This window comes from Artemia sp. Qi Xiang Cuo, chromosome 9, assembly GCF_049724085.1.
Source record: "Artemia sp. Qi Xiang Cuo chromosome 9, ASM4972408v1, whole genome shotgun sequence".
NCBI lineage: Eukaryota > Metazoa > Arthropoda > Branchiopoda > Anostraca > Artemiidae > Artemia > Artemia sp. Qi Xiang Cuo.
In genome coordinates, this window is record NC_142802.1 from 26,614,648 (window position 1) to 26,631,981 (window position 17,334).

At 36.8% G+C, this 17,334-nt stretch overlaps 1 protein-coding gene across 1 annotated transcript; it reads left to right on the forward strand.

Annotated features, from left to right (window-relative positions):
• Positions 1 to 14,445: 14,445 nt before the first annotated feature.
• LOC148948503 (protein CFDP2-like) lies at positions 14,446 to 14,943 on the forward strand. Its single transcript, XM_089094947.1, has one exon. The coding sequence runs from the start codon at positions 14,446 to 14,448 to the stop codon at positions 14,941 to 14,943; it is 498 nt and encodes a 165-aa protein (XP_088951073.1).
• The last annotated feature ends 2,391 nt before the right edge of the window (positions 14,944 to 17,334 follow it).

The following is a 17,334-nucleotide window of genomic DNA, read 5'->3' on the forward strand; positions in this document are numbered from 1 at the left end:
CCCAGTGATATTAGTTTCAGAGTATTGTTGTTTGTCCCCCCCAAATTTACTCCCCCCTACCCTGCTCTCAGAAAAGGGGTGCCCAAGTGCCTCAGAGCCGTGCCCTTGAGGCAGATCCCCATTATTTTCGATTATGAGTATTTTTTGTTTTCCCTCCAAAATTGACACATCGGAGAAGTAAAGCTAGGTCAACTCACAATGTCATTCTATCGTCGTTAGCCGTTTTAATATAATGATTTTGTTTAAAATTTATAACAAATTACCAGAGTTAACAAACTCATCGGTGTTATCTTAACTCTTAATAAGTTTTATACTTTTTTTCCCCACCTTCATACAATCCAATCACTAATTAGAATCATTCACACTCCTATTATTCAAAACATTAATTAATATCGTTCATAGTGTCCAATTTGCGAATTCCTTATTGCAAAAATGTCAAATACTCACTCTCTTTGAAAAACTAAACCAGACTATACCCACCAAACCAGACTATACCCACCAAACCAGATTATACCCACCAAACCAGCCTTGCTATAGCTTCTATAGAAGTATAAGGCCATTTGAGGGAGTTCTGAATCTCTTTGAAAAGGTGTAGAGGCGTACGCAAATAACATAGAGATTCCTAGGGGCGTACGCAAATTCAATATGTACACCCTACTCTCTGGTGAGAGAGCTTTAAGATAAGCAAAACCTAGCATTTCTGATAGGTTGTACGAGGCAAGTACCCTGGAATTGGGTGGGGGATGGGGCCACCAGTGTACTTTTTATGAGGCCAGGGATCCTTACGTTTCAAAAGTACTTCAAATCGTAAATTCAATTCATAATTGAAAATAGAAAAGAAACGGCTCTTAAAAAAAAATTTTTGGGTCATGGAAATAAGAACTGGAGAAACTAGAAGGTACTTTTATTCCTTTCCTAAATTAGTTTAAAAGGCGTCCTAAACTCGTTGTATACGCATCTTCTAACTACGTTGCATACGCGAAAGGGTATTTTAGCTGTCCACCCCTGAATCGCAATATTTTTCACGATCATTTCTTTAATTTCTAATATTTTGCATATAGTTTTCTTGATTTGATTATTCCCTCCCCCCCTTTTGTTTTAACCCAGTCAATAAAAATGAAAATCCGCACAATATATATTTAATTTTAATCCAGGGGGGGGGGGTATCCGTTTTAAATCCTCTCTATAAATTTTTGTTGGAATCGTAAAAAAGTAATAAAAATGCATAAAACTAATTTTTGATGCGTTTTGTAGTTTTGTTTTGCAAACATTTTCTCTAGAACAAAAATAACTCCCATCACGAAACAAAAATCCTGGATATGGTCTTCATTTCAAGTAATATAATTTGGCAAAAATGAGGGGCATTTCATATATTCCTAAATATCATCATTTCCGGAAATCTGTCACACAAATAGTACACATTTTAAAAGAAGTCTGATATTACGATTTCAGGTGAAGGGGATGCCAATATCAAACAGTTCGTGGTAACGAACTGTAAGTAAGGAGCGACCCGGCTCAATAGAGACCAAAACTCTAAAAACTGGAGTTTTGATACTAATAGATACATCAATAGAATCACACTTAAATGGATTCAGATAGAATCAAATATATAAGTTTTATCAATTTTAGTCTTACCCGTTAAAAGCTACGCACCTGAGAAAATTTGCCCTTTTTAAGTGACCAAAAAATTGGAGGTCAACTTGGCCCCTACCAAGCTCATTTTTTTCCCAAAGTCACCCAATCAAAAATTTGAGACAGCCGTTTTGTTCAGCAGAGACGAAAATTTAATAAATATGTCTTTGAGTATGACTTAATCCCCCACAGTTCCCGGGGGAAGGGCTGCAAGTTATGAACTTTGCCCATTGTTTACATATAGTATTGAATGATGGAAAGTATGCAGACGTTTCAGGAAGATTTTTTTTGGTGGGGGAAAGGGTCGGAGAAGGGGGTTACGGGGTAAGAGCTTTCCATGAAGGAAGTTTCCTTGGGGGAAGGGACATTTCTGTGAAGAGGGAGCTGGATTTCCCAGCATTATTTAAAAAAAAGATGAGAAATTTATCAGAAAAAATATTTTTTTCCACAGGGAATAAGGAGGAAAACTAACAATTAAAACAAACAGAAATTTTTACTTATTTAAGGGGTTTCGCCCCCAAATCACTACCTCGTCCTTTAAGCTAAGGTTTTTTTTAGTACTTTCCAACGAGCTACACATTCTAATTAACCGGCCATTGTGATTCAGGAGGTTTGTGATTTGAGCAAAATCCGAACTTTAGCGTAAAGAGCGAGGTATTGACTAGGGGTAAACTCCCTAATATACGTAATAAAAACACACAAATATAGAAGTTCGTTACGTAAGTTAATTCGTAAGTTACGTCAGAACAAAATTTCAAGAAAGCCATTTAGCCAAAAGAAGTAAAATTAATATGCAAATTTCATTTTAATTATTCATTTACGGTGAGCCAAAATCAAAGTTGCATTAATTCAAAAACGTTCAGAAATTAAATAAAAAAAGCAAGTTTTTTTAAGTGAAAGTAAGGAGCGATATTAAAACTTGAAACGAACAAAAATTATTCCGTATATGAAAGGGGCTGTACTCCCTCAACGCCTCGCTCTTTACGCTAAAGTTTGACTCTGTCACACAATATTATTTTTTAAAACAATGAAAAAACTAGCGTAAAAAGCAAGGCGTTGAGGAGGGGATAGCCCCTTTCATATACGGAATAATTTCTGCTCGTTTTAAGTTTTAATGTCGCTCCTTACTTTCACTTAAAAAAACTTGTTTTTTTTATTTAATTATCTAAGAGACCGATGTTTCAGGACGCACGGTACAAATAGTACAAAAAAAAGAGGGCTGAAATAAGGATTTTCGTTAGTCAGGATCCTCCTGAGTAAATAAATGAAAACCAGGCCTCTTTTCTAAAACAATACTAAAACATTGTTATACTTTTCACTCATTAAAACATCGTTAAAATTTTGCTTGTTAAGATTGCTCAAGTTAAATTTTGATAATCGGAAGAAATCTTATAGAAGCAGAAAGTTTTCAACAGAAAAAAGATTCTAGAAACTAAACTTGATTTTCTTTCCCCTTTTAGTTTGAATAAAAATAATCAAAATTATATTTTCTCTAGATTTTCTACGAAGGACGTATGAAAGAGCACCATCAGGCCAGGCACCTCTCAATTCTTGTAGTAATTTAGGGTTTTCCCGAGTACGAAACTTTGGATTTTCATGAGTACCTACTGAGTCCCCTTCTCAGTAGGAGCCCCAAGGCCACTGAGTGCGTCCTTATGTGGCGGATAGGGGAACGTCCTTCAGATATGTTGGGCACCTCCACTAGGAGGCATGAACAAAGGGGGACCTAGCGCCTGGGGGTTTGTAACTGAACTGGGGCACCCTTGCCTAGAGGCCATAAATACAGGTGAAGGAGGAGGAAGGCCCCTGAGTTACAAGCCTTCTTCCAGCAATGGGTAAATTGCATAGTGAGGCAGAACACCATCGTCAGAGGATCCTCTATAGGAGGAAAACTGCGGCAGGGCGTAGGATCCAAGTTCACCGACAACGGCCTCTGCAAACTTGTTGTTTGCCCCACCTGGTATGCACCATCTGGTCGCAGTTGCCTGTCCCACGTCCAGACAAAGTGAGGAGGGTTTGGTGACAGGCTTGCACCTATTCGGCAAGGAAAGTTATCTGACATCGAAAAGCGTCAATCAAGCCTCAGTTATTTCTATCCATTCACGATGCCGACCCCAGCATGTCTTGGGATCAAAGTATAATCACTTACGGTTCCGTAGGTGATTATACTTTGCTTGGGATATACTGAAGACGGTGGTCAAACAACCGGAAGATTGAATCTCCTTGAAAAGAGCGGTATGAAAATTGCTACTTGCAATTTTCTGACTCTGAATTTTCCAGGCGCTGAGCTACTTCTCACAAATGAATTCAAGCATTATTCCGTTGCGAAATTCAGGTGAGAAATTCATCAGCGATCAATACAGTCTAATTTGGTTGGGTTTTGACTTTTTTTTTTTAGCTCAGTCTAACCTTCTTTAAGTTCTCTTTTTTCAGCCAAGAAAAAAGAGCAAAATTTGTAGTCAGTTTTTATAATTTAGCACTGTAGTAATTTGATTATGATCCAACTCAACGTTTGCGCTTTTCACTTATCAGAAAATCTCTTTTAAGCCTGAACTGCTTAGTTGAAAACTATTTTCCAATTCATGGTAATTTTACTATGTATTCTTCAAACCTGACCCTCTTTTTTCATGAAAAGCCTAAAGCCCATTGAAATGGTGACAAATAAAATTGATGCTCAAATTCAAAATGCCACAAAAAAAAAATACAGCACCGTCTTCATTTGACTTTTTCAGGCTAAGTTTGCTATTTGACTTCAAAACCGGATGCCAACCAGGTTGCACTCAAATTAAATGGTCTTATTACCATCCGAAATTGCCTATCAGCGCATATAGCATTTGGTAAACTTTACCTGATAAGGCAGATGAAGACGGTGCTTAAGTCTTTCAAAATTTTTCAAACGAAAGTAAAGAGCAACAGTTAATATTTAACGAAGAGGAATTATTCAGTATATGAGGAGGGACTATTCCCTTCTCAAACCCCGCTATAGCGTAAGGATTGAAATTTGAAACTCCCTTCTGGAGAAAAGGCGTAGTTTCATAAGGCTTTAGTAAATATTCTTATTTCAAGTCAGCCACTCTGGTGTCTGAAAACCCGTTCTTAATGAATTGAGGGAAATAAAACTTTAGCGTAAAGAGCGAAGAATTCAGCAGAGATAGCCCTCTTCCGCTTATTTAAAAAATTATTTTTTAAAACTTGATTTCTGGTCAATTTAAATAGCATATCCGTGGCAACGCTCATACGAGAGAGCTACACCCCACTTCAACCAAACTCTTTAGAACCAAATTCAACTCTGTCAAAAAACAGAAAATATTATACAGTGTAAATAAATAGGAAACGTGAGAAATATCAATGGAAACAAAACTCCTTGTAGCCCTTCCCTCCACGGTGGTGGTAAGCATGTGAATGTAACCTATTACGTTACACAGCAAAGATTGCTGCAGTGAGAGGGGTGCTATGACTTCGTTGCACCTACATTAAATGTGTAGTAGAAGATATTGACCCTTCTCTATGATGGCTGATATGCAAGACCGCACATAATTTTGTCAAGCCTCAAATGGATCAACCTGGTCCACTGAAGCATTAAAATAAATTCTTCTTTTTACTTTTTATTTTATTTTGACAATATGCATGTTTAGACCATCGTGTTCCATTTTTGCCTCTGAGAATAGAAAGCTCCATATATAGAATTCTGAGAAATTCTAAACCGATTGGCTGCCTCAGAATAGTCAACCGATGGCTTTTTGATACCCCTTGGGCCAAAATTAACGTTTCAAGCCACAAAATGGCATAAAAACGCCACTTTGATGTGCACATTTTTTTTTACCTTTAAAAGAGGTACAAGAATTGTCATTTTCTTTTCTAATAAATTTTCTCCCAAAATTCTTGTATCATTATTCCGTCACAATCATTTCTGGGGAGAAAAACAAACAAACAAATAGACATACATCCGTGATCATCCCTCTCGAAAAGAAAAAAAATACATAACTTCACATTTTCGTCGATAGAGGTTTGGAACCTTAGCAATGGGATATTCTTATACGCTAGATTTGATAGCATAATTTTCATTAATTTCACTCGTAATTTTGGGGTATTTTCCCCTTTTTCAAAAATCAGCCAATCTTTCGAGGCTCGTAACTTTTAATTTTTATAAATAGTGTTAATTTGGAATTCCCATTAAAAGCTGAATCTCTCGATGCACATATTCTTTTCAAAACTGTTTCAGAGTTTCTGAGTTTTTATTGTTATCAGAGTTTTGGTCACTATTCGCACGAGTCTTTCCTTACGAACAGTTTGTTACCATGAACTGTTTGATAAATCCGTAACCCCTAATTTACACTCAAATTGACCTTTTCGTATTATATTTTAAATAATACACCAGATTATCCATAGGAGAGCTGCTCAATTCTGTTAATAGAAATTGAGAAGTTGTCACTCCATGGCTGTTGCAGTAGTGACAACCAAGCAGACGAAAGTAGAGACGAAAATTGAGACGAAATTTAGAGACGAAATTAGAAAGCAATCCCGATATGAAAACTTTATAACAGATTAAAAGTTTCAACACTCATTAATAAATAGCCTCTTGGAAACAATTTGAGACCGAAACAATAAGTTTGTTATTAATAATATTATTCGAAGAAGCCATTTTCGAGAGGTGACACGAAGGAAAATAGCAGTGTTTCAATCCTCGCTAATGCATGCTGTGCTGTATGCAGAATTTGAGTTATAGTTTGTTCGCAAATAATGGCATATACTTTGTAACAGATGGCACAGGAACAAGATATTAGGAAAAACTCAAGTTAACTCAAACTAGACACAAAGTAGTATAACACAAAGTAGAGAAAATGGACGGTAATAACTCTTCTCCGCTAGTCCGAAAGCCAAAATATACAAGGCTTAGAGTTTGATTTTGCCTGTGCAAAATTAGATAGAGTCAATGGGAGGGACCAAAGTCAATAATTTTTTGGGGGGGGGGGGGCGGGGGTGTAAAGACAGACAAAAAACTGTTTATCTATCTTATATAGTTCAGTTTTTTATTTAAATTCCAGTATAAATTAAAAACTCTCACGTACGTTGAATAACTTAAATTGCGGGCCATAATCAGTTCTATTTCGGCCCTTTGATGCACTCTTTTTGAAGAAATATTAAACTAAAACTTGATTACACAACCGTTGCCCACCGCTTACAAATGCTAACTCAAATAGCTACCACCAGATACTTTTGACTGAAATAAATAACACAATAGCCAAAAAAGCCAACGAAACAGAACAAGATAATAAATAAAAGAATATTTTTATTCGAGTACTACCAATACATTCTCATACAAGTAATAAAATTTTGTAAGCATTTCCTGCTTAACTTGTTTTATTTTTTGCAGGAAATTGATTTCCCTTGTCAGTGATGACACTTCCTAGACTTCATGATTAAGCAAGGAGTCTTATACAGAATACTAACCATTCCTTACTTCAACCCTTGCTTGATTTGAAATCTCTTTATTTTCTGTCTTGTGCTTCTTTCACTTTTTTAAAGTTACTTGGCCATGTTTACTGCTGCCCCGTGTAGTAATATATCTTTTATTTCCGGTCAATCGACTTGTTATCGCTTGCTCAATTGATGCAGTCTGACTAAACCCTCCGACAGCTTCCCTCGGGATATGGAACGCGATCCCAGAGTCTGCACGAAGCTGCTACTCATTTTATTTTTTTCAGAAAGTATGTTAGAGAATTTCTAGTTAATAATTAAGTTTCCTCCGATTTTACTTGGAGTTGATGTCTCTGGATTGGGTTGGATGTTTAATTGAGTTGGTGGAATCATGCGCTACTCCCCTGTCTAACTTGTGATTTCGGCGATTATTAAGGTGGGTGACTGGATTTTGGATTTTGCTAATACTTTTCTGTTGGTATTTTTTTCTCCCCTGTTCCTTCCTGTCAATGGAGACGTATGGAAGGGATTACACTGTAGTGGATTTTGTTGTAAATGTATGGATAAATAAAAGAACTAAGAAGGTAATAAGTAACTCGAGCTCTTGGGAGGGGGATAAAGGGAGAATGGGATGGAGGAAAAGCGTACGCAGCTGTATTGGCCTCAGGCGGCTTGGTGCTACATTGTAGTAGTAGTAATATTATTTACTTTTAATTCATTTTTTTGTTTGCTCTTAATGATCCAAGACAGCGTTGTAGTCAGATTTCATATGGTGTTCATCCCCGATACGAAAACACAAAGTATCAGTTGAAGATTCAACCGAAACACACGGCGCATAAGGAACAACCGACGCGCTTATGTTACCTGGTTTTTCCTGATCAAGGACCTTACTCTTTAGTCAGTATCACAAGCTAACCTTTAGTCTATTTCAACTTTTTTTTCCGAAACTTAGTTTTAATTTTTAGTTTTTACACTCTTAATGATCCAATACAGGGTTGTAGTCTGATTTCATATGGTGTTCATCCCCGATACGAGGACACAAAGTATCACTTGAGGATTCAGATGAAACACACGGCGTATAAGGAACAACCGACGCGCTTATGTTACCTGGTTTTTCCTGATCAAGGACCTTACTCTTCATCAGTCAGTATCACAAGCTAATCCTTAGTCTATTTCAACTTTTTTTTTCTGAAACTTGTTTGAATTTTTAATTTTTATTGAACTATAGTCAATGTTTCCTAGATTGTCATTACCGTGACAACAGACTTGGAAAATATTTTCTTTACTAGGGATCGTTGCTATAGATTGACAGAGATACTCTTCCGGCTATAAAGAAAGGAGACATTTTAATTGCAGGGAGAAATTGATCGAATTTAATTCTCTTAGTCAAAACCGTAGCTAGAATTCCATTTCAGAGGAGGCTCAACTAATTGAATGGAGGGTTCTAACCAAGGAAATTGTTCAAAATAGCTATTATACATTAAAAAAATTAATTTTACGGTAACAACTGGGTTACATAAGACAGACAAACAATTAAGGAACAATAAAAATCTGCCGCTAATATTTCTATAAAAGTGCAGTGTTTGAAAATATTATTGAATCAGCAGACACATTATCAAAACAGTAAAAAAAAATACTTACCATGCTGAGCCTTCACTTTAGAAAAGCTTAAATCAGACTGAAGGGGACGAATTAATCACAATAGTAAGAATTTGAATAGTATTCAATAATTTTAATCAGTTTATTTTTGTACATTTGGTTTTTAATGTTTTCGATATCCAAATTGTTGAACTGAATCGTAACCCCCAAACAGGCCCAAAATTTGTTTTGTCTCTGATACTTTTTTTTCTAATTTCTTAATTTTCAAGTTCATATTTGTATTATACACATGAACGTTCTCCTTTATGCATGGGGGGGGGGGGGGAGGTGGAATATGTAGAGTAGTTGATAGAACTGACTTAGTGCTTTGTTTCCTAAGTTTGTCAATGTTCTCCATGTCTTGGAAGGTGGCATAAACTGTTATAGGTTGTCAGTCTCTTTGGGAAGCATTCGAATGTAAACCCCAAACATATATTTCTCAAGATGTACACTCATGTATATATAAGTACTGCTTATAGTAAACGCTCCAGCGGTGCCTACAGTAAAGAGCTATAAGGCTTTGCATCCAGGTCAATAAAAGGGTGTATGTAGAATATCACAAGACAACCAAGGTAATAAGTTTGAAGTTTTCGAGAATTTTTATATTGATGTTGAAGTCAACCAAAAGACATTATGAGCCTCCAGGTTGTTAGAATGACATCTTTTCCGCACCACTCCTAGCAAGCACACACACCAAAGTATAAAGAGTTTAAAGAGTCAGAAATAAAGAGAGCTGAGGGATTTCTCTGTCGAACCAAAATAATAGTTCAAGAACTACACAAAACCTTGGTTTTAAAATAAACAGTATTTATAGAATAATTATATTGAATGCAGTCAGAGTAAAAGCTCAGATGCCCTTATACAACTTAAAACCTTAAATTATATTCCAACGTTTTAATTCTTAAGTTGAAAAACTTAAAACTAGAGAAATGTCATTATATTAACCAATAATAAAGCTTTTCTGAACAACAGTTTTTCAAATAAAAGCAGAGGGTCATACTAAACTTAAGACGAGCAGAAATAAAATCCAATATCAATTTAAACTTAAAATGACAAGAAATTGCTGCCAAAGTATAATTAATACCTAAAAGAAACAGATATTAAAATATATATTCGCATCAAATATAAAGATAACAAGCAACAGGAAAACATGGTATAGTTTAACAAGTATCGTAACTATAAAATTCAAAAATACAATAATCACTGCTAAACAAAATGTTGAATCTTGAATTGCTGAGGTTTTCAGGAATTATTATCATTATATATTAGTTATTTAGTGCATTTTCATTAGTTCTTTTCAGTCATTTAGATTATCATAATGATTTTGTTTTTTATTTTCCGTTAATGTTTTGAGAAATTAAAGCACACTTTAAAAATACCTGCAGTTTTTCAATAAGATGCAAATGTACAATAGACTTTAAAAGGTTTATGGTTCAGGGCGACGGTTGAGCAGTCACCGAACTTCTGTTTCTGTGAACCTCTGGTAATTTCTGTTTGTTTTAAGTTTGACTTTAGTATTCATTTTTATTTTTACTTGCTATATAAATATTCATCTGTATCAGTACCTTTATGTTTGATGTGAATATTCACATCAAAATAAAACCAGAAACAATGGGAATAAGTGGAGGACAACTAAATGGATTTTAACTTTGGGGAGGTTTCTATGTAATTTAAACATAATATAATGAATAAGTATGCATTTATATAATTTTATGTTTCAAGTTTGAATAGACTTAAGATAGATACAAGGGGGATAAAATGCTTTTATTTTGGTGTCTTTGGCACTTTAAGCATAAGGTACTGATGGTATACCCAAAATCAAATCTAGACTTATTTAATTATAATTTGTAAACTTACAATCAATTGTTGAATTATTTAAATAAAACTGTCACATTGAAAAAGTTTATTTGAAACAAGTAATTTAGCTTTTTAAATAAATTCAAATGTTTTCTTGCTACTTCGTTTCAGAAAATAAGGCATTCACGCTAGACAAAAAATATCCCACAAGCTAATATAATTGGGTAACTTTATCTATAGGACAAGAATCATGAAGAAAAAATTCAGGATTATAACCCTTATACATTAGGCTACATCCCTGGCTACACTAGGGATCAACTAAGTTTTGGTAAACTGTTTCTTCAGCTAATTGCACTATTACAGTTTTAATTTAAAAAATTTAGAGGTATATGCTGTGCTATTTTAATTAGAAAATATCATAAAAAATAAATGGTCCATTCATGCTTTGGCTATATTTAAAAGAAGTAATTTAGCGAGTAGCAATATCAAGTTTATGAATTCTGTCGACATGGTCCGTAACAGTCACTTAAGTACTACATGTTTCCCCCGAAGAAATGTTGTGTTTATTCCTAGTTCCCAGGAAATTGCAGAAAAACAAAACATAAAATAAAAGTTTGAACGAACCATGACTTATGTTTCACTTCAGCGAGGTTGTACATACTAAATTAAAACTGACTTTTGTTTTCTGTTACTAAAAAGGTGGGAAGTTAAAATATCGTAGTGGCGATTCTTAGTCACTTTACTTTTTAATCTTTCAACTTTAGTTTTAAAACAATCAATTCTAAGAAACTAATATGCACTATCAGTACATATTGGCATACGCTAACAATTAAAATGCCTCTGGGGATTATTTGACCTCAACAGCCCGTATGGTAAGGGCTGAAATTATTCAAAATCCTTTTTGTTTACAGATCAGTTTTATAAATACCATCTTAGGCGCCCAGTGCCTCTAAGCTTTTAAGGGCCGTTTTCTCAGCCAATTGTTATCCAAAGTTTGTTTTGGTAAGAGGGAAGGGGGTTAGAGTACCTGAAAACAGGCTAAGAGGTTTTTCTCTGATTAATTGCGAACTTGCAGCCATAAGTACTAGAACCAAGAGGAGCATAATGTATAAACAACATTTTATGGGCAAAGTTCCCCAGGGCCAAAAATAGGCCTTTTTTGCGATCAGCTTGAAACGGGTATTCTTAAGTCATTTTGCAGAAAGAACCCGTATGCACACGGAAAAATAGAAAAGAGTCATCTAGATTTCTAGAAATCTCAAAATCTGAATAGGGTACGACACAAGGCCAGAAAAGGCAAAAAAAAAACAAACATCGTTTGACTCCTTTACATGGAGAGCATTGTTGTAGAATTTCGGAAAGGGCCTATTAAATTGGAAATAAAAGTTCAAGTGTCCTTCCTAAGGGCCAAAAGTTCCCAGAGGCTGGCCAGCATCCCCAAGTACACTTTTCTCCTACCAGGCCCCCTGAATCTCCATGATATCGAATAGAAAATATCATATAGCTGTTTTGTTCAAGAACATTTAAAGGTCTAACTAGAATGCTTCCAGTGTCTTGATCACCCCTACAGCCCCTGGGACCAAGACTTTAGGACCAAGGCCCTAAATTATATAAATTATCCATGACTCGCAGATAGCTATATTGGTTATGAACTTTCATGGATTGTTCTAGAGGCCAAAATTCTTAGACTTTAAAGTTACAAAAATGCCGTATCTGCACTATCTTGGGAACGGCTTGGGTGATTCAGTTAAAATAAAACTATTTTGAAATAGGGAATTTGAAAAACTTGACACTTTGGCAATAAAAACGAACAGAAATTAATTAAAAAGACTTCCCCAAAAAGAATTTTATCAAAGAAAAGTAAAGTCCATATTAAACTTTAGATCAGAAGACAAAGAAACCTAAAATAACTCAAACTTAAAACCACCAGAAGTTACAACTAAAGAATAAATGAAACCCAAAACAAACATATATTAAATAAAAAAACGTAGCAAAAACATACAATAGGTCCTAATATAAATGAATTTTAAAACGAGTAGTCCTTAATTAGAATATGCAAATCAAGCTTAAAACGAATAAAAATATTTTGCTATTCAAGTTTCAATTAAACCCAAAACGAACAAAAATTAAACAAACAATCACATCAAATAAACATGCAATACGTATTAATATATATTAATAAAGAAATCTTAAAACGAGTGGAACTTAAATTGGATATGCAAATCAAGTTTGAAACAAAAAAAAAAAATCACTACAAACAAAAGTTTGGGTATTGCCTCTTTCTCTCACTGTAAAAGTCTAAAACCTACTGCGTCATTGGCATTATACTGAACACGAATTATATTACAAGTATTTTCTTATGTACTTATTACAACACTGAAAATAAACATAAAAATTACAATAAAATTAAAGCTTTCAGCAAATAATATCCTTATATATCAAATATTCAGTTTAATTTTGTTATTCTTCCCAAGGCTGTTCAAGACAAATATACGTAGTTTCATTACAAACAAGAGTTTGGATACTGTCCCTTTTCCTAACTTTAAAAGTCTAAAGCCTAATGCGTCACTGGTGCTTGACTGAAAACGAATTATATTACAATTTTTTTCCCAGCTATTACAGCATGGGCACCGACAAAGGGAGGCAGGGGGGCCATTCCCCCCTGGAAATTTGGGACTATAAAGTAATTATAAGGAAGCCAAAGGAAAGAGAGCAGAAACCGTGGAAAAAATGTTTATTGCCCCTTTGTTGGCTGCCTGCCAATAGATTTTGACCCAAAATAAGAAAAATATAGGTTCTAATTCTAATTTGTGACTGAGTAACCCTTAACCAGTTTTCCACAAACATCTTTTCTATATGGTTTGGTTGAAGCAAAAAAAGAAAAAAAAATCAAATTCTTCTAAGTATTGAATGGTAAGTAAATAACGATCCTTGTCAATAACGAAAGCATAAGAGCCTAACTATTGATTATATTCAGTCAAAGAAACAGCTTTCTATGGTGATCTTAAATATGTATTTGTTTATAAGTAATTAGTGCAGTTATTAAAACACAACAAAGTTCGTATAGTTATGGAAAACACAAGGGAAACAACTAAATAAGGGGGAATTTCTGTAAGAATATGCTGTCAACTTTTGCTTGCATTGTAAGAGTACCCATGAGCTGATATATGAAGCCACTATAGTCAGAAATGTTTCCCCTGAAGGGAATGCTGGGACTTTCTATATTTTCCCCCCGAATGGATACGGTTTTTGTGTTTTATTATCATTTTTTTTCCAGGAGTGATTGTGTTTATCTAGTTGTCACTTTGAAAAAGACTTAATTTTTTACAGTTATGAAGTGGTGAGAAGTTGGTGGTGAATGGAGCCCTTCCGGAAGGATGCAAACTTTGTTTGCTGACCACGTACCACTGGATATGGGGCTTAAACCCCTAACTAATCGCTCCGAATAGGGCTGTCCCAACTTTATGGGTGTGGATGAAGCCCACCCCAGGGTTTCTTAATAAGAACCCAGGCCTAGGGATGGTTGGGCTTGCGACCCTCCTCCTGAAAACAATTGCAACGAAAAGAAATGAAACTCAAGCCTCGGATCTTATTGGTTTTAATTTATTACGACCTCAGCACGTCCCTGGACATCCTTTGAACCTTGCTGACCAAGGTGGGTTGAGAATAGCCACCTGGAATGTTTTAACCATGAATAAGCGGGGATCCAAAGACCTTCTAGGGTTAGAGATGTTAAGATGTGGGATTGACATACCTGGAATAACAGAAAAACATTTGCCGGGAACAGGCGATGAAGAAATCGCCAGTACAGATAACAGGATGATTTGGTCAGGGCAAACCTCCGGTAGAAGCAGCGGTGTACGCCTGCTTCTAAACAAGAAGGCAAAGGAGTGCCTCATATTCCACAACCCAATGTCGGGTAGACTACACATTGCTTGCTCCAACCACTAGCATAGGAAGATGTCAGCTTTTGTATGCTACACACCAACGAATGTCCCCGCAGAGGACAAAAAAGAAAAGTTCTTCTCTGCTCTAACATCTGCTCTGTCCCGGATTTCCCCTCACGGTGTTTTGGCTGTGGTGGGCGATTTCAATGTAACTGTATCAAACCCCAGCGGATCTTTTAAATCTGTAGTTGGACCTGTTACCCCTGATTCGTTGAATGAAAATGGGACCCGGCTCCTCCAGCTGTGCGCCATGCACGAATTGGTCACTGCCAACACCCTGTATACCAGGAAAGACATCTATAAGCCAACATGGTATAGCAATGATGGGCGAACGCGGAAGATGATTGACTATATCATAGTCAACCAAAGATGGCGACCATCAGTTACGAATTGCAGAACATATCGTGGCGCTGAGATAGGGAATACAGACCATCGATTAGTTGTTGCGAACTTCCGCCTGCGTCAAAGAACAGTGCCAGCCAAAATTAGACACCCAGAAACTAAAAATTGAGGCATTGCACCAAAAGCACTTAGTTAAAATTCAGAACAGGTTTGAATGCCTGGATACACTTGTTAACCCGGACACGTCCTGGCAGACTTATAAAAAGGATATACTAGAGGTTGCCGCTAATACTTTCGGTCGTATGATGTATTGAAAGAAGCCCTGGCTATCGCAAGAAGCACTGCAAATCATTGAACAGCGCCGGAAAGCGCGGTTGGCCAGGAATATACCCTCCTACAGACGGTTAAACGGGTTTGGAAACAATATTATTCACCGTAATAAACAACAATTTGTAGATAAAAAAGCTAAACAGCTAGAAGATTCGGCACGAAAAGGTGACGTCATGTCGCTTTTCAAGCTTGTCAGAGATCTTAGCGATGGGAAACCACCAAAGATAGGCACGGTTAAAACCGTATCTGGTGAAATGCTAGAATATGAAAACACGTAACTTGATCGATTGAGGGAGCACTTCGCAAAGCTATTAAACGCCGAAAGAATCGTCGTTGACCATAGCCTAACTACATCCACTCAGCAAACAACATATAAAAATCTACCAGAGCCTGGTCCTCCCTCGGGAGAAGAGATATAAAATGCCCTACGGAGAATGAAGAACAACAAGGCAACAAGAACCTGCGGGATCACCGTCAAACTGTTAAAGTTCGAAGAACTGGCAATACTACTTTGGCTGCACATGATGTTCTCCCTCGTCTGGTAAACTAAATTGATACCTGAAGAACGGAAGGAAGATATAATCCCTTCTCTATAGAAGTGGATAGGTAGCCATAACGATTTCTTGAATTACAGAATAATCACCCTCCTGTCAGTATACGGTAAACTATTCACCGTGACGTTGCTCGATAAGAGTATCCAGTTCATTCGTAAGTGCCGCCGGATTCAGCAAGCTGGTTTCAAGCCTAACAGATCCATGACCGAGCAGATATACACTATTCGACAGGTCATCGAGAAAGCCCGCGAGTCCCAGCGTACAGCATATATTGCATTTGTTGACTTTCAAGCAGCTTTCGACTAGATCGACCGTGAGTCCCTTTGGCTAATACTAAAACGAACGGGACTCCCTGATAACTGTTGCCGCCCGTTCAAGGCGCTCTACACTGGTACAAAAAGCTCCGTCCAGGTTAATGGTCGCTGAAGCCTACTATTCGAGATAGATACTGGTGTAAGGCAAGGCTGTGTTGCTGCTCCTGAACTTTTGAACGCGGTGATTGATTATGTCATGGGTCGAACCATGAATAGGCTCCAATTCGGACTGAAATATGGCGATAGAGTCCTAGCCGATTGCGACTTCGCAGATGATATTGTCCTGATATGCGATTCTGCAGTTGAACAGCTCTCAATACACTGTCGGAAGAAGCCCTGAAAATGGGACTACATATTAGCTGGCAGAAAACAAAAATAATGATCATCGACCCGGCAGGAAATTCCGCCAACTCACCATCATTCAACGTATTAGGGCACACTGTCAAAGTTGTCAAGTCTTTTACTTACCTTGGATCTGTCGTCTTGAATAACGGCTCAATTGAAATGGAAGTCCAGTCGCGCATCCCGAAAGCTGCGTCTATTATGGCTCGATTATGCCGTTCCTTGTAGTCAAAGCCCAACATTGGCCAAAAAACAAAATGCGGATCTACAACACGACCGTAACGCAAGTCCTTCTCTACGGTGCTGAAACTTGCCGGCAGCTGCTTCTGTTCGTGATGCCATAGATGTGGCCCAAACAAACTTCCTAAGACGAATCGAAGGAATCAAGTGGTACGACTTCGTCTCAAACGCCCGACTGCTGACTCTAACGGATCAGACCCCCAAATCTCGTCAGTTTGCCATAAGAACTCTACGGGGGTTTGGCCACTTAATTCGCTTGCCAGAAGAAGCACCCGCCAGCATACTTTTCAATTTTATCCCCCTCAACATGGCTGGAAGCGCCCTGTGGAAGACCCCGGTTCAGATGGAGGAACAGCCTTACCCAGTACTTCTCCATGATCGATACTGATCCCCAAGAAGCAGTCACGCCTGCGCAGGACCGTTCGGAATGGAGGCAAAGAGTCTCATCTCTCCTTACGCTGGACCACCAGCAGGAGCCTTAAGTCAAAGCAAGTCATGAAGTATAAAGGTGTCAAATATACTGGCCTTTGGTAGGCTATTCAAAATTAAATTAAAAATATCTAATTAAAAATTTTTATTTGATTTTCTTAATCTTAGTTTTAATGTTTCACTTTCAAAAAAACTACATTGATAATGCGTTACTTTTTATAAACACAGAGTTTAAAGGCATTCAATATTTTGGTGTTTGATAACCAAGTTCAAAACAGTCGGTATGTTTAAAATATATCCGTCCAACGCTTCGGCATTGCTCAACAGAACTAAATGCTGGGAGTTTATATC